General features: G+C 41.4%; 1 protein-coding gene across 2 annotated transcripts in view; it reads right to left on the bottom strand.

Annotated features, from left to right (window-relative positions):
• HNF4A (hepatocyte nuclear factor 4 alpha) overlaps window positions 1-22,266 on the bottom strand; it is a 157,454-nt gene that overhangs the window by 13,149 nt on the left and 122,039 nt on the right. For both annotated transcript variants that reach the window (XM_056547917.1, XM_056547916.1), the window contains exons 2-3: window positions 11,146-11,317; window positions 9,558-9,652 (exon numbers count right to left, since the gene is read on the bottom strand). In XM_056547917.1, coding sequence (XP_056403892.1) covers window positions 9,558-9,652; window positions 11,146-11,317 — 267 coding nt within the window. The remainder of the gene's footprint in view (window positions 1-9,557; window positions 9,653-11,145; window positions 11,318-22,266) is intronic.

The raw sequence follows: 22,266 nt of genomic DNA, 5'->3' as shown, positions 1-22,266 counted from the left end.
CCTGGGCCTGTTTAAAGGGGAACTCCACTGCTCTGTCCACTTCTACTCAACATCTTCATAACGCTGTACAGTTTAATATCTTTGTAAATGCCTTGCTTTTCTTATTTTGTTCTGATTGTTATTATACTTATGTTGTGTTATTCTGTTCAGTCAAAAAGCTGGTTCCAAAATTCTGCTGGTCCCTCATGACTAGAGAGCAGTGCGTTGTGGGAGATGACAGTTATGCAGATAGGGCAAAGCTGTGAAGTCACATGACTGCCTGATCAATTACATACTGAAAGCAGTAGAATTCTACCTTCTTTTGGATTGGAGAAGAAAACCCCAAGTATCTAAAAATCAGGACAAGGTAAACATACCTCCCAACCGTCTCGGATCTGGCGGGACATTCGCGCTTTTGTGGTGATATCCTGCCATCCCAGAACAGCACCCACATGTCCCGCATATAACTGTAGATGCCTCTTAATGAGGCATCTACCCATGCGGCGCTCGGTGGAAGGTTTGAAAGGGTGAAGAGCCATTTGCTCCTGACCCTGTCAATCACTCTTGTGCTTGCTGGCCCCACAAATAAATGCAGCCCACCATGCTTGCACAGCCAGCTGTCAATATATTCTCTACAGCAATGGAAACATTTATAGAATAAATGGAGCACTGGCTGTGCATGTGTGGTGCACAAATATCCTTAATTCTTCTGACCGATGGAGCTCACAGTGGTCAGACCCCCACTGATCGACTTGTTACTCCCTATTCTATGGATAGGGGATAACGTTTGGAGACAGGAATACCCCTTTAAGTATCATTGTCGGGCAGGGGTTTTGTGGGCCCAGCACAAGAACAGTGTTCTATACAAAACATGTGCAGACTGACTGAACTGTATTGTTATCTTTGCTGTTATCTTTGTATGCACAGGATAATCTAATAGGGGATTTGTGAATCATCCCATAAAAAATAGACCCTAGTGGCAACATATTGGCTCCAATGTCACCTTCAAATGTAGTTGTCTTCTGATGGATCTTTGGGGCCTAGAGGATACATTATAGATCGCGGGGGGTCCGAGTGCTGGGACCCCCCGCCATCTCCTGAATGGGGCCCCAACAGTCTGATGGAAGGGGGCACACCGACGCTTGCACGGAGGGGGGGGTGCCGGTCGCAACTTCCGGCAGGGGTCAAAATAGCTGCTTCCGGAAGACTGCCAGGGCCCCGTTTGGGAGATCACGTGGGGTCCCAGCATTCGGACCCGACATGATCTATAACTTATCCCCTATCCTTTGGATATGGTATAAGTTATTTTTCACTGCACTACTCCTTTAAGAGGTACTCCCATTCAGCAGGTGCAGGCATGGTTAGGGCGTGGCTGAGGGCGTGGTTAGGGGCGTGGCTTGTCCCTCTTTGCTCTCAGTAAAAGTTGGGAGGTATGAAGATAATTAAAAGGAAGCATTTTGAACACATACATAAAATCTAAGTAACTTTGTGAAGTGGAGATTTCCTTTAAATGTTGCTGCCTGGTACTGTCACATTAACATTTGCCCTTGTGACCCCAAAGCTTCCCCTCGTGAGATTTAGAGGAAGGGAATAAGAAGATGCACAACTTGGGTCATCGGACAGGAAACCTAGATGTCAGTGATCCTCAGTGACCTTTACTCTCTGTAAAAACATTGGGGTCACAAGACGCTTCAAATCATTATTATTATTTTTTTTTTTTTAAAGGAACATCAGCTCCTGGGGAAGCTGGTTGGCAACCAATATGGCCACCCTCATATCTCCCATAAGAATTGAGCATGACTCAAAATCCTTGGGTCGCACTGCAGTGATCACACTGTAAATAGGGTTGTGCATATATGGGATTGAGGGATGTAGCACTGTGCAACAACTTGGGCTAGGGGTTACACAGCAATTTAGACTGTGACAGTGGTCGCATGTCCAAACGCACTGTGACCCACAAGTGACCATGACTGTCACCCAACAGTAGCAGGAAATTCACCCGAGATAGATCTCTTGTGACTGTCAGGTCTCAGTCACTTTCACTGTCTTTAGCTACGACATAGCAGTGCGACATGGCGACTTTTGGACAAGCAACCCGTGTTGCAGCCAAAATTGCTGTGCAGCCCCTAGCCTAAATTGTTGCAAAGTGTTAATCCCTCAATTAGTCATATCAGCTTTTCAGGAGTCTGGGTAAATTGGGTGATAACCTCTGTGGTCACTGTAATTAGGGCTATTAGGGTCTGTTCACACTGAGGAATTGGAGAGGAATTTCCATGAGTAATTCTACTCGCTTATTCCTCTCCAATTCTTTCAGCAGCGCCATATACCCCATAGTATGTAGTTAACTCTCCTCTCCTCAGTTCACACTGAGGAAATTCCACTAGCGGAAGTCTGTCACAGAATTCCTATTCCGCATGAAGAATGAACATGTTCTTTCTTCATGCGGAAATCGTGTCCTAACCCCATTGAAGTGAATGTAAACATTTGGCTTCCGGGAGGAATTCGCGCGGAAAATCCGCATAAACTGTGTGTCCTATTCTCTTTCATTTCCGTGCGGAATTCCAAGAGAAAAAACTGCGGTTTGGAGCGGATTTTTTAAGCGAGCATTCCGCTCACACCTTAACCCATGTGAACATACTGAGAAATTATGCAAAAGGGGTGTAACAAAGCCTCCTTTAAATATGGTCTATTAGAGTGTTAGGTTGCGCTCACAGAAAATAACATACAGTGTGAACACGGCCTAAGGGTGTGTTTCCATGTTGATGGTTTTGATTACAATTATTGAATACAAAGCGGGGAACAGATCATAAACGGAGGACGCATATAAGGGAAAGACTGGGACTTCTCTTCTTTCCAATCCATTCCTGCTTTGTATTCAATAATTGCGATTAAATACCTGATCATGTGAACGCAGCCTAAGGACGTGCAGGACATATGCCATAATGTGAGGCCGACTTATCCGCGAATGGACATGTAAACAGGTATGACAGGATGCTGACGCCTCTGTGCAATGTGGAGCCAAATAGTGGTGTGAAAGGCCCTATAAGGCTGGGTTCACACCACGTTTTTCAAATACGGTAACCGTATACGGTTTTCCATAAAAAACCGTATCCGACCGTATCCAAAACCGTATGCATAGAGAATGTATTGTAAACCGTATTCTAAATGTTGTGTACGGTTGCATCCGTTTTGCCTCGGATACGGTTTTGCCGATTTTTCAACCGTAGGCAAAAACGCTGTCGACCACGTTTTTGCCTCCGGTTGGAAAACCGTAAGCGAACCGTATTTGGTTCTTTTAACATTGTTGTCTATGAGAACCGTACACAGAATTTCAGAATACGGTTGCACATAGTTTTTCTAATCCGTTTTTGGAGTTGACACATGCGCAGATTGGAATTTCAATAGAACAATAATAACTTTATTAAATTGCTTGAAAACGAATTCCAACAAAATAGCAAAACCTTTGGCAAAAACTGATGCAAACGGATAGAACCGTACGGGGGAAAACCGTATACGTTTTAATTTGGAGTCATACGGTTGTATACGGTTGCATACGGTTTTTGCCATACGTTTTTTAGCGGAAAACCGTATACGGTAACCGTATTTGAAAAACGTGGTGTGAAGACAGCCTGATGCTTACTGTGAATGAGTGCCAAATCTTTTCTGCACATACTCACTGGTTTATATAAACACAACCTTGTGTATGTATTTATTTACTCCATTCTTCATCTATAAATCTATACATTTATCTGTAATACACTAATTCATTTAATTTATTCCTTTAATACATATACAATACCCCTACGGTCTTTGATAACTAGTATACCATATTCTTTCAATTTTCCAATATCCTTCCTGTATCAATCCTTTCCAAATTCAAAAACTCTGCTTGCTGTCATTCAGAAGGATACTTCCTTGTGTCTCACTAGAGCTGTGTCTTGAAATGAGCGTAGACCTGGGGGATCATCACATGAACTACAGCAAGCAGAGATCTTGCAGAGGAACAGGAGCAGAAAGTATTTAGAAAAAATGTACAGTGGTCCCTCAAGTTACAATATTAAAGGGGTATTCCAGGAAATAAACTTTTTTTTATATATATCAACTGGCTCCAGAAAGTTAAACAGATTTGTAAATTACTTCTATTAAAAAATCTTAATCCTTTCAGTACTTATGAGCTTCTGAAGTTAGGGTTGTTCTTTTCTGTCTAAGTGCTCTCTGATGACACCTGTCTCAGGACCCGCCCAGTTTAGAAGCAAATCCCCATAGCAAACCTCTTCTAAACTGGGCATTTCCCGAGACACGTGTCATCAGAGAGCACTTAGACAGAAAAGAACAACCTTAACTTCAGAAGCTCATAAGTACTGAAAGGATTACGATTTTTTAATAGAAGTAATTTACAAATCTAAATACCAAGTGAAGACATTTGCAAATCTCCGAATAAAGCACACCCTTGGATTTCACCTGGATGCTGGATATTTCTTTTTTTTCCCTAATTTACAAATCTGTTTAACTTTCTGGAGCCAGTTGATATATAAAAAAAAGTTTTTTTCCTGGATAACCCCTTCAATTGGTTCCAGGATGACCATTGTATGTTGAAACCATTGTATGTTGAGACCATAACTCTATGGAAACCTGGTAATTGGTTCTGAAGCCACCAAAATGTCATCCAAAAATAGGAAAAAAGAGAAGATTAAAGGGTACCTCTCATCAAAAAAACTTTTGATATATTATAGATTAATGTATGCAGAATAACTTCACAATTGCATGTTATTAAAAAAATATGCTTCTTTCTATTTAATTTTCCACTTTGAAGAAATGACCACTAGGGGTCTCCCTACCAGTCCTGGCGGCAAGCATTTCAGACTCATGCTGGAGTCCTAAACACTACGAGCTGCCAGTCTGCTTTGTTCACAAAGGAGAACACTCAGAGCTGCCAGCCTGCTTTGTTCACAGTCTGTTTGGCTGTGAACAAAGCAGGCTGGCAGCTCTGAGTGTTTAGGTCTCCAGCATGAGTCAGAAATGCTTGCTGACGGGACTGATAGGGAAAAATACAATAGAAAGAAGCATATTTTTCATTAACATGCTATTGGAAAGTTATTCAACATTCATTAATCTAAAATATATCAAAAGTTTATTTGATGAGAGGTACCCTTTAAACAAAAATAAGTAGATAACTAATACAGATAAAGCAAGTCTTTACATATTAAAGGGTACCTCTCATCAAATAAACTTTTGATATATTTTAGATTAATGAATGTTGAATAACTTTCCAATAGCATGGTAATGAAAAATATGCTTCTTTCTATTGTATTTTTCCCGATCAGTCCTGTCAGCAAGCATTTCTGACTCATGCTGGAGTCCTAAACACTCAGAGCTGCCAGCCTGCTTTGTTCACAGCCAAACAGACTGTGAACAAAGCAGGCTGGCAGCTCTGAGTGTTCTCCTTTGTGAACAAAGCAGACTGGCAGCTCGTAGTGTTTAGGACTCCAACATGAGTCTGAAATGCTTGCCGCCAGGACTGGTAGGGAGACCCCTAGTGGTCATTTCTTCAAAGGGGAAAATTTAATAGAAAGAAGCATATTTTTTTAATAACATGCAATTGTAAAGTTATTCTGCATACATTAATCTATAACATATCAAAAGTTTTTTTGATGAGAGGTACCCTTTAAAGTAAGAAAGAGTGTCCGGGAACTGTAAATCACTGTCTATGTCAGTGTTTCCCAACCAGGGTGCCTCCAGCTGTTGCAAAACTACAACTCCCAGCATGCCCGGACAGCCAACGGCTGTCCGGGCATGCTGGGAGTTGTAGTTTTGCAACAGCTGGAGACACCCTGGTTGGGAAACAATGGTTTATGTAGAGGACAGGAGCTTCTTCAGGTTCCTATACAGTACACACAGTGTCCCAAATGGAGCAGCTAACCCTGGCACAGGTAAGGAGTAGTACAGAACTTGTAGTTCCTCCCTGTACTGTAGGGGGCGCTACCAGACAGCCAGTCAGTGCATGCACTTCAGTAATAAAGGTGATTTACCAGGAAAAATGCCCATTCTGATTGGTCAGTTCCTCCAGTTGTGACATGTCTCACAGATCTGGACTGTCTGTACATTGTATGTTGAGTCTGGTTTCAAGTTACAATGGTCCAGAAAAAAAAACATTGTATGTTGAAACTATTGTATGTTGAGGCCATTGTAAGTTGAGGGATCACTGTATAATGCTTCACCATATAATGAATAAAGTTTATTTGCTATACCTGTACTATTCCTTTCAATAGGTTATCTCAAGATTAAAACTTGTCATCCATCCACAGGATAAATGTTCCCGAGAACATTTGCTGAGCAAAACTGATCAATCTTATTCTATTAATGAATAAATATGGGGAACATATACAGGAACCTGGCCAAAGGGCGGACGTGGTCATGGCCTTTAGTGGACTGCCAGGTGTCATATTTGTAAGTAAATATTAATCTAGCGTGTAATATTGCCACAGATCATTTGGGGTTAGCTAAGGAAACATTCAGTGATTACCCAGTAATTGTCATAAAGTGATTATGTGATAGAATTAGCCAAGATTGGCACAGTGATTCCCCAGAGGCACAGTGATCCCATACAGTTACTGCGGCACCGGTCATACAGGACATGATCACCGACCATTCACATACTATGAACATGTCAGAAACCATATATAGAAACCTTAATAGGGGGAGTTTCATTCCTAGCCCCCAAGTCATTGGACAGATGGGAGCCACCCCTACCCTGTGTTCTACTGTATTATCAGTGGAGATTATGAGGTCACGTTCTGCGGGATGGTCCCTTAATATTTGCTCAGTGTCATGGACCTAATGTTAAAACTATTGAACATTAACAGAAATGGAAATATAGGTAAATAAGACATGACGAGTGGACAGAGAATTCCAGAGGTACAGTTTATCCGAAATATTGCAAACACAGTGTCCTGTACCCCAAGTGTCAGGGTCATTATCCTATACCCCAAGTGTCAGTGTCATTATCCTCATTGTCTTGTACCCCAAGTGTCAGTGTCATTATCCTCATTGTCTTGTACCCCAAGTGTCAGTGTCATTATCCTGTACCCCAAGTGTCACCATGTCAATATCCTGTACCCCAAGTGTCAGTGTCATAGTCTTGTACCCCAAGTGTCACCATGTCATTATCCTGTACCCCAAGTGTCAGTGTCATAGTCTTGTACCTCAAGTGTCAGCATGTCATTATCCTGTACCCCAAGTGTCAGTGTCATAGTCTTGTACCTCAAGTGTCAGCATGTCATTATCCTGTACCCCAAGTGTCAGTGTCATTATCCTGTACTCCAAGTGTCACCAAGTCATTATCCTGTACCCCAAGTGTCACCATGTCAATATCCTGTACCCCAAGTGTCAGTGTCATAGTCTTGTACCCCAAGTGTCAGTGTCATAGTCTTGTACCCCAAGTGTCACCATGTCATTATCCGGTACCCCAAGTGTCAGTGTCATAGTCTTGTACCCCAAGTGTCAACATGTCATTATCCTGTACCCCAAGTGTCAGTGTCATTATCCTGTATCCCAAGTGTCACCATGTCATTATCCTGTACCCCGAGTGTCAGTGTCATTATCCTGTACCCCAAGTGTCAGTGTCATAGTCTTGTACCCCAAGTGTCACCATGTCAATATCCTGTACCTCAAGTGTCAGTGTCATAGTCTTGTACCCCAAGTGTCACCATGTCATTATCCTGTACCCCAAGTGTCAGTGTCATAGTCTTGTACCTCAAGTGTCAGCATGTCATTATCCTGTACCCCAAATGTCAGTGTCATAGTCTTGTACCCCAAGTGTCAGTGTCATAGTCTTGTACCTCAAGTGTCAACATGTCATTATCCTGTACCCCAAGTGTCAGTGTCATTATCCTGTACCCCAAGTGTCAGTGTCATAGTCTTGTACCCCAAGTGTCAGTGTCATAGTCTTGTACCTCAAGTGTCAACATGTCATTATCCTGTACCCCAAGTGTCAGTGTCATTATCCTGTATCCCAAGTGTCACCATGTCATTATCCTGTACCCCAAGTGTCAGTGTCATTATCCTGTACCCCAAGTGTCAGTGTCATAGTCTTGTACCCCAAGTGTCAGTGTCATAGTCTTGTACCCCAAGTGTCAGTGTCATAGTCTTGTACCCCAAGTGTCAGCATGTCATTATCCTGTACCCCAAATGTCAGTGTCATAGTCTTGAACCCCAAGTGTCAGTGTCATTATCCTGTACTCCAAGTGTCACCATGTCATTATCCTGTATCCCAAGTGTCACCATGTCATTATCCTGTACCCCAAGTGTCAGTGTCATAGTCTTGTACCCCAAGTGTCAGCATGTCATTATCCTGTACCCCAAGTGTCAGCATGTCATTATCCTGTACCCAAAGTGTCAGTGTCATAGTCTTGTACCCCAAGTGTCAGCATGTCATTATCCTGTACCCCAAGTGTCAGTGTCATAGTCTTGGACCCCAAGTGTCAGTGTCATAGTCTTGTACCCCAAGTGTCAGCATGTCATTATCCTGTATCCCAAGTGTCACCATGTCATTGTCTTGTACCCCAAGTGTCAGTTTCATTGTCTTGTACCCCAAGTGTCATTGTCTTGTACCCCAAGTGTCAGTGTGTCATTGTCTTGTACCCCACGTGTCAGTTTCATTGTCTTGTACCCCAAGTGTCATTGTCTTGTACCCCAAGTGTCAGTGTGTCATTGTCTTGTACCCCAAGTGTCAGTTTCATTGTCTTGTACCCCAAGTGTCATTGTCTTGTACCCCAAGTGTCAGTGTGTCATTGTCCTGTTCCCTAAGCATCAGCGCACCATTATCCTGTACCCCAAGTTTCCATTATCCAGTAACCCAAGTGTCAGCATGTTATTGTCCTATAACCCAAGTGTCAGCATCTCATTGTCTTGTACCCCAAGTGTCAGTTTGTCATTATCCTGTACCCTAAGTGTCAGTGTGGCATTGTCCTGAACCCTAAGCATCAGTGTGTTATTGTCCTGTTCCTTAAGCAATAGCGTGCCATTGTAATGTACCCCAAGTGTTGGTGAGTCATTTTCTGTACGCCAAGTATAAATGTGTCATTTTCCTGTACCCCAAGTATCAGTGTGTTATTGTCTTGTATCTCAAGTATCAGTGTATCATTGTCCTGTACCCTAAATGTCAGTGTGTCCTATACCACAAATTCAAATGACAGTAGGTCATTGCATCTCAACAGTCAGTGGCACATTGTACTCCACCCCAAGTGTCTGTGACCTATACCCCAAGTATTAATGTGACATTGAGTGGAAAAGAGTGCGTCACCCGAGCGCTGTGTATCTCCAGCTCTCCTATAGAGGGCACTGTTGGACCCCTAGCGATCAGACACTTATTGCCTATCCTTTGCATTAGCCCTTTAAATTAGTAATTGAAATTTATGGAACAGATAATATGCCTAACATTAAAACATTTACTATACCTATGTGCAGATAACTGGATTGACACCAGAGATGATTTCCATAGGTGAGGCTTTTGTCTCTAAGAGGCTTTTACTGGCACTATTTTAGGGCAATTGAAGAAGGTTACAAAAAGTATCCCTCACCTTCTTTCTTCATACCAGCCCGAAAACACTTTTTTAACCTGCAGTATCGACACTGATTCCTCTTGTCCTTATCGACCACACATTGTCTGTTAAACCTGAAATAAGACAAAGAAGAGGCTTGTTGTTATTTTCTAAACCCTTACATATTAGACATGTGTCTGCTAAACTCACAGATTTTAGAGGGACCAGCGGATTATCTAATGTGTATTAAAGGGGTACTCCCCCTATAGACTTCTCATCCTCTATCCAAAGGATGTCTGGGTCCCAGCCGCGGCACACCAGTCATCCGCTGCACAATGCGAACTCCGCTCCGGGCTGGACACATTCAAGGCACCCAGTGCCAGAGGCAGCAAAACAACCCCAATACATCATTGAACCTCCACCATATTTCACTGTAGGTACTGTGTTCTTTTCTTTATAGACCTCATCCCGTTTTCGGTAAACAGTAGAATGATGTGCTTTACCAAAAAGCTCTATATTGGTCTCATCTGTCCACAAGATTTTTTCCCAGAAGGATTTTGGCTTACTCAAGTTCATTTTGGCAAAATGTAGTCTTCCTTTTTCTGTCTCTGTGTCAGCAGTGGGGTCCTCCTGGGTCTCCTGCCATAGCATTTCATTTCATTTAAATGTTGACAGATAGTTTGCGCTGACACTGATGCTCCCTGAGCCTGCAGGACAACTTGAATATCTTTGGAACTTGTTTGGGGCTGCTTATCCACCATCCAGGCTATCCTGCATTGACACCTTTCATCAATTTTTCTCTTCTGCTCACACCCAGGGAGATTACCTACAGTGCCATGGGTTGCAAACTTCTTGATAATGTTGCGCACTGTGGACAAAGGCAAATCTAGATCTCTGGAGATGGACTCGTAACCTTGAGATTGTTGATATTTTTCCACAATTTTGGTTCTCAAGTCCTCAGACAGTTCTCTTCTCCTCTTTCTGTTGTCCATGTTTGGTGTGGCACACACAGACACACAATGCAAAGACTAAGTGAACTTCTCTCCTTTTTATCTGCTTTCAGGTGTGATTTTTATGTTGCCCACACCTGTTACTTGCCCCAGGTGAGTTTAAAGGAGCATCACATGCTTGAAACAATTTTATTTTTCCACAATTTTGAAAGGGTGCCAATAATTTTGTCCAGACCATTTTTGGAGTTTGGTGTGACATTATGTCCAATTTGCTTTTTTCCTCCCTTTTTTGGTTTAGTTCCAATACACACAAATGGAGTAATCATGTGTATAGCAAAACATTGGTTACTGCAATCCTTTTCTGATAGAAATACTTCATTTTCTAGAAAAATTTCAGGGGCGCCAACATTTATGACCATGACTGTATTTATGGGAACCTGAACGTGAGAACAGTCAAAGGTGTACATAACTCCACCACATTTCTGACTGACACATCATAAAATTCTATTGTTGGAAGAATCACTTAAAGGTAAGCTCTGGTGCTGGCTGGGGTTTCCCACTGATTGATTGGGAAATCCTACTGCTAATATATTTACAAGAGCATCTAAATGCCTCATCTATATATTGATTAACCCATTGCGGTTGAGTAAATTGCTCTGAATATGGATCCACCTTACCTGCACGAGTACATGTGGTTCTTTCTGACACTTCTTCTAAAAAACCCTTTACATCCATCACAGCTGGAAGCCCCGTAATGTTTTCCTGTCGCTCGGTCACCACAAATTGCACACAAGGAGTTAACGCCGATATTGTTTCCAGCAAGATTCGTCACTTCTGATGGTGAAGTATCTGACGGTACATAGAATTTATGTTGGTTAATAGTCAAGCACATTCTTATTATTTCTATCAAAGATTTGGGTATACAGTACATGAGTGAGTTAACATTTCAAGGAAACCCTAGTAATATTATAAAGTTCTTGGAGACCTCACTTGAGTTCCTTTGGTCTTGTAGAGGACACCATTGACCATGGTTGCAGTAGTGTTGTTTCACAAAAGAATTTTTTACACAGCGTCCTACTGCTTGTAAGTCCAGATACAAGAAGTAATCTATTAAGGGACCGGCATTGTTAAACTTCTCTATAGCACCTCTGTAGGTTAACTAGAGTATTACATACATTACACATGTAGTGCACACAGGTACTGAGTCCTCCAAAGCAAGATACACTCCACTAATGGATGAACATCTTGAATGTGGGGTCCTAGTCTATTTTTCTATTAGAAATTGGTGAGCGGCATTGCCCATATTCGAATTTGAGATATTTCGCGAATATATAGACGAATATTCGTCCTATATTTGCGAATTTTGCGTATTCGTTATATTCTCATATTCGTTTATTGGAGGAAGAAAACAGTGAGGGGGTGGGCAACTTTACTATTGCTAGGGATGTTGTTGTTGACAACCTCTGACAAGTGTATTTGCATCATTCAAATTGGCCCTCAAGTGAAAAGACGGAATATGCGAATATTCGCACATGCGCATATGCGAATATTCACTTATGCGAATATGCTCATATGCGGAAAGAAAGCGAATGTTTGCAATTTCAAAAATATAGCAAATTTGCGATATTCACGATAAAAATTCGAAATGCGAATATTCGCGCCAAACACTATTAGAAAAGAGTCTTCTATACCAGAACACCCCTTAGCTTCATATGTCTACTACTTTTGTGTGTATGCCACAGAGCTATGTTCCCCAAACTGTGGCTCCCCAGGGGTACTCCGCTGGAAAACATTCATTTATTTATTTATTTTTTAAATCAATTGGTGCCAGAAAGTTAAAAAAAAATTGTAAATTACTTCTATTAAAAAATCTTAATCCTTCCAGTACTTAACAGCTGCTGTATGCTCCACAGAAAGTTGTCTAGTTCTTTCTGTCTGACCACAGTGCTCTCTGCTGCCACCTCTGTCCCTGTCAGGAACTGTCCAGAGCAGGATAGGTTTGCTATGGGGATTTGCTCCTACTCTGGACAGTTCCTAAAATGAACAGAGGTGTCAGCAGAGAGCACTGTGGTCAGACAGAAAGGAAATTAAAAAAGAAAAGAATTTCCTCTGGAGCATACAGCAGCTGATAAGTACTGGAAGGATTAGGATTTTTAAATAGAAGTAATTTACAAATCTGTTTAACTTTCTGGCACCAGTTGATTTAAAAAAAAAAATGTTTTCCAGTGGAGTACCCCTTTAACACCTCAAATGCACTGAAGGCTCCTGGGAGTTGTATTTTTGCAATAGTTGGAGAGTCACAGATTGGGGAACACTGCTATAGGGGAATATTCTACAGCTTCTAGGGCTGGTAGAAGGAGGTGGTGGGGCTCCCAGTTTAGGGCAGCTGAAAGGTATCAGACATAAACAAGCACTGGACCGTTATAGTAAGATTAGTAGAAGTATCATGGGTGTAACGTATAAAGGAATAGAACTACCAGGCAGGTTCCCTATTGTTAAAGGGGTTATCCAGGAAAAAACTTTTTTATATATATCAACTGGCTCCAGAAAGTTAAACAGATTTGTAAATTACTTCTATCAAAAAATCTTAATCCTTTCAGTACTTATGAGTTTCTGAAGTTAAGGTTGTTCTTTTCTGTCTAAGTGCTCTCTGATGACACGTGTCTCGGGAACCACCCAGTTTAGAAGAGGTTTGCTATGAGGATTTGCTTCTAAACTGGGCATTTCCCGAGACACGTGTCATCAGAGAGCACTTAAACAGAAAAGAACAACCTTAACTTCAGAAGCTCATAAGTACTGAAAAGATTAAGATTTTTTAATAGAAGTAATTTACAAATCTGTTTAACTTTCTGGAGCCAGTTGATATATATAAAAAAGTTTTTTTCTGGATAACCCCTTTAACACTTATGGGGCTTATACTATTTACTATTTCAAAGAAAATAATTTTTCATTTATTTTTTTAAAAACAGATATTTTGACGTTCAAGCACCTTTGTAACAGTTCTATAAATGGTGCAATTTTATTACCCATGAATCAACAAACTTCAGAAGGAAAAAAAAAACATGCCCCACCCTAAATCAATGCAGCCCGACGCTGTCATCTACTTTCACTATGCAACACCCTGCAGAACAATCATATGTCATACAGATCACATGTAAAAACTAACCAAGGTAAAGCAACTAGAGATGAGCGAACTTACAGTAAATTCGATTCGTCACAAACTTCTCGGCTCGGCAGTTGATGACTTTTCCTGCATAAATGAGTTCAGCTTTCAGGTGCTCCGGTGGGCTGGAAAAGGTGGATACAGTCCTAGGAGACTCTTTCCAAGGACTGTATCCACCTTTTCCAGCCCACCGGAGCACCTGAAAGCTGAACTAATTTATGCAGGAAAAGTCATCAACTGCCGAGCCGAGAAGTTTGTGACGAATCGAATTTACTGTAAGTTCGCTCATCTCTAAAAGCAACGAACAGAAAGGCAATGCCTTCCATGCCTGAGACATCTCACTGTAAACCGCCGGGTAAAGATTATCAATGACGGCAACATAAACACTTGTATTGTACAACCAACCCCAGGAAACTTTCACTGCAAACAAAACAATAGGTTGACAACCAAAACATCAACAGTCTTCCTTTTTGGGGTAAGACCTACCAATAGTCTAATGTGTATGGGCATAACTCTCCTAGATGCCACCTTTTTACAGCAGCGGGATAGGCCATGTTGGTGGATATTAATTGTCTAATTCAGTGGTCTCCAACCTGCGGACCTCCAGATGTTGCAAAAATACAACTCCCAGCATGCCTGGACAGCCAACGGCTGTCCAGGCATGCTGGAAGTTGTAGTTTTGCAACATCTGGAGGTCCGCAGGTTGAAGACCACTGGTCTAGTGACTACTTTCAGCCCATATGGAACATGCCGTTCTGTAGCGACTATCTTGGAGCACTCACCCTCTGCTCTCTTCAAAAAACATCTTTATTAAAGGGGTATTCCGGTGGAAAATATATATATATATCTTTTAAATCCCCTGGTGTCAGAAAGTTAAACAGATTTGTTAATTACTTCTGTTTAAAAATCTTAATCCTTCCAGTACCTAGCAGCTGCTGTATATTACAGAGAAAGTTATTTTCTTTTTGAATTTCCTTTCTGTCTGACCACAGTGCTCTCTGCTGACACCTCTGTACGTGTCAGGAACTGTGAAGAGCAGGAGAGGTTTTCTTGGGGATTTGCTCCTACTCTGGACAGTTCCTGACACGGACAGAGGTGTCAGCAGAGAGCACTGTGGTCAGACTGAAAAGAAATGGAAAAAAAGAAAAGAACTTCCTGTGAAGCATACAGCAGCTGATAAGTACTGGAAGGATTAAGATTTTAAATAGAAGAAAATTACAAATCTATATCACAAAGCAAGGCAGAAAAATGGGGAGAGCACTCAAGGGGCTATATCACCTTATACTGCGTGCGGTAGTGTCCTCGGTGACCTGTCATCAAAGTCTCCTGCGGGGTGCACGTACACAAGTGTAAAGCATCAGACATGAAACAACCAAAGTACACGTAGGTGCACTCACCGTAAAGCAGAGACTGTCGGGTCTGGAGGTCCGATGGCGGGATGCCGGGTCACGGCATAGGCGCTGGCGAAGTGTGGCGATCAGAGGCTCCGAGCACCACACTTCGCCAGCGCCTATGCCGTGACCTGGCATCCCGCCATCGGACCTCCAGACCCGAACGTCTCTGCTTTGTGGTGAGTGCACCTACGTGTTCTTTGGCTGTTTCATAAATTACAAATCTGTTTAACTTTCTGGCTCCCGTTGATTAAAAAAAAATAGTTTTCCACTGGAGCACCCCTTTTAAGTACAGTTGCTTATTGGTTCAAGAGCATGGAGGCAGCCAAACGTGAAGTGGGGGTTTTCGGGTGACAGACTATGTCGCCCACGTAGCGCTTCATCAGGCCCAATACCTAATACCTATTTGGCCTGATGAAGCTCTACATGCATGACACGGTCTGTCGCCTGAACACTCCCACTTCACGGTTGGCTGCCTCTCTGCACTTGAACCTGTAAGCGATTGTACTCAATAAAGTAGTTTTTTGAACGCAGCAGAGGGTGAGTGCCCTGACATTTTCTTGCTACTTGGAAATATACATTAATGGTCTAATGTGCCTGGCCAACAGGTCATCTAATCTCTCTTTGATGTCTGGTTTAGGGAAAAAAAGGCAGATGGTATTGGTAGATCCTTTCTTCTTTGGCAGGATCTACTTATGATCTAATGTGCATGGTCAAGGAATCTAGATCCTCGTGGATGCCCACTTTATATGACCGCCAAATATGCCATGGTGATAGATCTTTTATTCATTTAGAAGATCTACCAACAGTCTAATTTAGGTTTGTTTCACACTAGCAAATTACTCCGTTTAGCAAGTTCTGTCGCTAGTTCCGTCCTAAAATCAGCTGTCACCGGCAGCAACCAAATCCTATACGTCCGTTAGAAAATCCCATTATAGTCTATGGGATTTTTCTAATATCCGTTTTAATCCATTATAGTCCGTTATTGATAACAGACGTTATTTTGTGACGGATAGTACGGAAGAAATAGTTCATGAACTTCATGTCACAAAATAACGTCCGTTATCAATAACGGACTATAATGGATTAAAACGGATATTAGAAAAATCCCATAGACTATAATGGGATTTTCTAACGGACGTATAGGATTTGGTTACTGCCGGCGACAGCTGATTATAGGACGCATAGCGACGGTACTTGCCAAACGGAGTAATTTGCTAGTGTGAAAGGGGCCTTACAGGAAGGGGTCTTTTAGACACAGTGGGATAGGATACACATACTCGCCTAAAATCCCACTGTGATGTCTCATGTCTGACTGCTCCTCTCTCTTCTTTTTACTTCTTAGATTGACTTATCACAGCAGTGACAACCCAATCAATGACTAAGATGGTACCCTGTTGGTGACACGAGTGCCATCACTGCCGAGATGAGTCCGTCTCGGAAGTAGGAAGAAGAGTGACCAGCATGGAGCTGGAATATCTGGAAGATGACACAGAGGGAGTCCCAGGGGATACTGTTAGGCAAGTAGGTGATTTTATTTTTTATTTTTATACCGAGCCTGGCAATATTAAAAAAGAAAGAAAGTATTCGGAATGCCCTCAATGCAAGAAAAAATGCAATATGCCTGTATAAATAAATCAGCCCTAATATTAGGCCCTTTTACAAAGATACTTTCTTGGCTGAGTATTTACAGTATATGTTCTGAATGGAGAGGGAAAAAGTGGAAAGGTAAGCTGCTGCCGGACTTTTCTGTATCTCCTTGAGAAAAAAAACAAATGGGCAGCTAGAATTCAACATCCCTGATCCTTCTCTCCCTCAACATCTTCTATTAGAGAAAAGTCAGGAGACCCTCATAAACATTAGACGATAGGCCAGTCCCACCAACAAGTGGGTTCAGCCAACACATGTCTAATGTGCGTGGGGGATTGTGTAAGTTGGGTGGCATTCCCCTGTGAGTAAACTTACAAAACTCTGTAGAATGTATTATAAAGAATTGGCTTTGTTCAGATAAGACAGAGATAAGGAGAATATATTTCCTTTTATTTTATTGTAAAGATGTAGGTGTCAACGACAATGGTTTACATGTTGCAACATATAGGATTACTCAAGGACCTATCTCGTGACTTTCCTGTCCTTGTAAACGGGTAAATAAAAAAAAAAATAGTGACGCTGCTTAAAACACAAAAAGGACAATAAATCAGTATGACAATAAGATCATGACGTTATAGTTATGTTTTTTTAATTATTATTATGATTACTATTATTATTATATTTAGACTAATCTTCTACTGAGAATACTAGAGAATCAGGGTATTGTTGTTCTATAGATATAGGCTGGGTTCACACAAAGTTATTTGTTCGGTATTTTTAGCCAAAACCAGGAATACAACCAATGCAGAGAAAAACTAGAATAAAAAATTTGCACTTTTCTTGTGTTTTCGACCCATTACTGGTTTTATTTAAAAATAAATAAATAAAATCCTGACAGAAATACTATGTGTGAACCCAGCCAGACTTTGTTTGCTCATTGCTTGCTCTATATATCTTAGTGGGCTGTAGACATTCTTGAGTTAAGTGGTTCACTTATGTTGAGTAGACATCTTGGAGATAACCCTAACCTTGTCCTATGTTTATCAAGAGGCCAGGAGTAAAATCTTAAAAACAAAATAAGTAGTATCTTCAATACATGCTATGCTGCTGGTGGCCACTTTCCGGAAGACCGGAGACATTCATGCTTTGCAGTGACAAGCCACTGATTTCATTTGAAACTGTGTAACCCTTCATTTTACCTGTGGTGGCGCTGTAGGAAAACTGACTATCTCATAATGTTCCCATGTAAATTACAGATGATCACTGAGAGCTCTCAAAGCAGGACAAGCAGTAGCAGACAACCACTTTAAAACTGGTCATGCACATCAATGAGCTATGACCCCCAACTCCACCATAAACATAGTTCTTCACCTCAGGCAGCAGCATATTGCATTAATAGGTATATGAGATATTCTGCTGCAAGATACCTGTACCACCACCATCTTTTCGATTTTACTATAATTAAATAGCTTAGGATTCTCTGATCAAACACCTTTTTACAGTTTCTCGATATGCTCATATTTTTGATAAGAGAAACAAAGGTACAAGGTCCAATAAGGACCACTCACTCAGACCCATTAATTTAATCGATGTGACAGAGAGAGGACGCAAGATGAGAGCTTCTCCCCTTCTATTGGCAGCAGTAGCTTGTACCTTTGTTTCTCTTGGCAGATATTATTGGTTAGCCACATCAATTGGTATTTACTTATCCATTCTATGGTTTGTTTTTCTACCAATGTTCCCCTGATGAACCCGCATTTGCTCCTATTATCTACATTGGAGAGGGGGAAATGCGTCGGGACTGAGATAAATTGGTTGTGTCCATTGACACAAACCCCTTTTTAGTTGTGTAGGAATTTATATTGATATTCTTGGTGAGGGTTCAGCATTGGGGCAGTCTATGGTTAGCCTCCTGTCCCCACCTTACCTGTGTACCTTGCTTTATTTTTTCTATGTTGTTGTTATCAAAATTTTAGGATGTTTTATTATAAAGGTTACAATTAAAGGTTATGTTTTAAAGAGCTCATATTATTCCTATTGTGAGTACATAGGCAACTCTGATTCGTACTCATGCCATAGAGATTAGAGAAGACCATTCAGAAGTGGACAGCCCCTTTAAGCAAATGGAAACTTGACTTTGACAAGATTCCATTAAAGAAGATGTCCAGTGGTAAGAAATGTATCCCCTATCCTGCGGAACCCTGTGTCTCTGCCTCTCCCAAAGTGATGAATGGAGGGGCATGAGGCCTGCGGATAGGGGATACATTCCTTACCATTGGACATATTCTTTAAATAAAGGTATCGATATGATGTCCTACCAAAACTAATACAGGGCTCATTTCACCCATAAAATGTCCTGTTGAGCTACCAATAAAGGGCTTGAATGTGAGCCCTTAGAAACAGAATGTGGGAATTGCGTCACGTGACTCTTCTTAGATTCGCTGATTGGTTAAAACTCCATTCAGAGGGGAGGGACATATCTGACCAGCTCCTGACTGGCACTGTGTGACTACACTTCTAGCTTTAATAGGGCCTCTAAATAGTGAAGGTGCTAGTACTGGTGCTACATTCCACGACTGAACTGTAAATAGAGAAACATTATATATTTCCTTTAGTGTTAGTTTCCATAGTTACACCTTGTAAGACAATAAAAGGCCTATAATGTGCACCAACAGGTACTGTTGTTATGTTCTGTATACAAGCAGCATATGCTTTCAGCTATTAAAATGCCACATTTACAGAGGCGCATCATCATGTTCCTGGGCCAGAAGAAAAGCCATTACCAGAGCCCTCAAGCATCACATCCCATTTCTACGATTGCACAGATTCAGCTGTGACTGAAAAGTCTGCCATCCGTATAGTTACATGTCTGTACAAAATGCTTTAGTCACTGTATACAGTGCCACTAGAGATCCATAAAACACAGATTCTATCATTCTATATATCTCAGCCATTACACTAATATTGTGCGGGGCCCCCTTGTGTGCCTGGGCTCTTCAAAACCTCGGAAGGTGTCCTGTGGTATCTACACGATCTACAAGATGTTATCTGCAAGTCCTATAAATTGAGGGTTTAGAGACTCCATGGATGGGATTTGTTATTCTAGCACATCTCACAGATGCCCAGTCAGATTGAGCTCTAGGGAATTTGGAGGCCAAGTCCTCATCTTGACCTCCGTCATGTTCCTGCAATGTTGCTGGGCTTTATTCTGCTGAAAGAAAATGTGATTAAGTAGACCAAGTGCCATCTTCCTCCATCTTCCAGTTCTGATGCTCACATGCCCATTGTAGGCACTTTCAGAAGTGGGCATGGGCCAGCCTGGGCAAAAAGACTAGTCTGCATCTACAAAGCCACATATAAGCAAACTGCATCTACCAGCATGGATTTTTTGAACAATTTGCTCTACAGAAGCTCTCCTGTATGTTCAGACCCTTTAGTAGGTTTGTCAATCATCCTACTACAGAATTCAGAGTTGAAAGATGTTGTACCCCCTTTTCAGGCCATACTTCTTGCCTCCTACAGACAGCATCATTCACTCCGGAGGACCTATCCTACGTACAACCCATTCATTTCAATAGGAACTGTGTAATGCTCCATTCCCATGTGGAGGCACTCTACTTGGTGGATTTTCCCCCAAAGACTATAGATAATCTTACAAGGATTTTTCGTAACAGAAGGTATTTCATAGCACATATTTTTTTTATAGTTTTCATCGCTTGCACTGATGAGGACTACTAAGCCTGAGGCTATACCTCAAGTATACACTGGTGGTTCTAGAAGCATGGATGACTACAGGAGCATAACTTGCAAGTGTCCTCCCTCTATCCTAAATGAAGATCACTCCTGTTGTTTCTTTGGTGTAATAGAGTTATATAATGTAACACCTTCTTCTGATTTTAGTGCCTTTCGCTTCCCTTAAAGGGGCTATAAAAAGATTCAAAGTTATCGCCTCCTCACATAGGTGATTAGTGGGGGTCCGACCACTGAGATCCCCATCGATCATGGAAATGGAGGTCCAGTGTCCCCCAAGTAAATCAATAACTGCTTCATTCACTCTCTATGGGACTTCCAAATATATCTAGCACTGCACTCGGCTATGCTCAAAAGTCTCAAAGGCAGTGAATGGAAGAGTGGCCGAGAATGCACATAGCTGCTTTGTTCACAAGGGAGATAATTTACCTTAATTTTCATGACTGGGGGGGGGGGTTCAGCAGTTGGATTCCCACTGATCAGCAAGTTATCTCCTATCCTGTGAATGTTAAAGTGTGTGATACCTTGAGAATATTATTGACACAGATACAAGACCTTAAACATGGCTGACCCAACCTGTCACGTTACCCCATAAACCTGTCATAGCCTGGACACCATAAACAACCACAACTTTTTCTTCCTGACAGTTCAGCTCCATTAGTTTGCATGAAGTAAGAGAGGAGACGACTACTGCACAGGATGTCATTTACCTCCTCCCTAACAGGTCAGTTACAATGAATTGAATGCTAGACACGCTTAAGTGGAACAACTATATTCATTATATTGAGGTGTGGGAAGAAAGTTGTCAGTGGTTGCCAATATTTGATAATGCAAAGTCGTGACATTGTAAATATTTTGGGATCCTTAATTGATAAAAGCAGAAGACCTGGTCTATTAAGAAACATGACATTACTTCTATACCAAGGAGGACTGCTGAGCGTTTGCTGAATTTCTCTGCAGAAGCATCTTTTGGGATTTCCATCCATCTATTTTATATATGGTCCTTCAGATCTGGCTATTAGAAGATGTTGGAGGAGGGGCTATAAACCTAATCCTAGAGGTCTGAAATCCAAAATGGCCTAGTTATGTAGCAACAGAACATAAGATACAGATGTTTATTGGCCCAGATCTGCCATTTAGGGGTATGAGAAAGCAGAAGATGCAGCAACAACAACCACATTGGCTGCCAACCAGCTTTTCCACAACAAAACATTACATGGATTTTTTTAAATGTGTTTATAATTCTTAGAATTAGGCATAAAATTATTTCTGAAAGTTTAGTATCTTTAGCCTTATAAAATCAAGCAGATTTCTATAAGCGTCCCTGAGGGCCCATTTGGGTGAAGAAACATTGCTCCTTTTCTGCAGACAAAACAGTTGAATCTTCTTACATACACAATTTTGTTGGTGGATCTCATTGATCTCGTGAGGTTTAATGGATTAGAACCAATGTTCCATGGGCCTGGTAGATCCAAGGACAAGGGCATTTTTTACATTTTTACCATTCAATTCTTATCCCCACCCCACACTCTACATGTAGTTAAATGTATATGTTATTGTGGGAATCAGATTGATAACTGTCAGCCTAAAAATGTAACGGCCTATGTTCACCCAGAAAAAGGACCCATCAACTTTACAGCCTCTATTTTCCATCACTGAAGCATTCATTAGTCAATTTTGGCTAAAAAAAAAAGTATATAAAATCAAATAACAACATCAACAATGTGGAAAGTCAAGATATCAGTAAATCAGTCTCTTAACTTAATACAACTCAAATAGCAGCTGTCATTAGCCCTCTTGGTCTCATGGGGCCCCTTGAGAGTCAGGAGCCTTGAGCAGGTGTAATAAAAAAGGTGGCATAGTAACACTGAAATTCAATATGTGCCAGTCACTATATAGATGGC

The sequence above is a fragment of the Hyla sarda genome, chromosome 12 (assembly GCF_029499605.1).
Source record: "Hyla sarda isolate aHylSar1 chromosome 12, aHylSar1.hap1, whole genome shotgun sequence".
NCBI lineage: Eukaryota > Metazoa > Chordata > Amphibia > Anura > Hylidae > Hyla > Hyla sarda.
The sequence above is the reverse complement of the archived record's forward strand: the minus strand, read 5'-3'. Positions and strand labels throughout refer to the sequence as shown.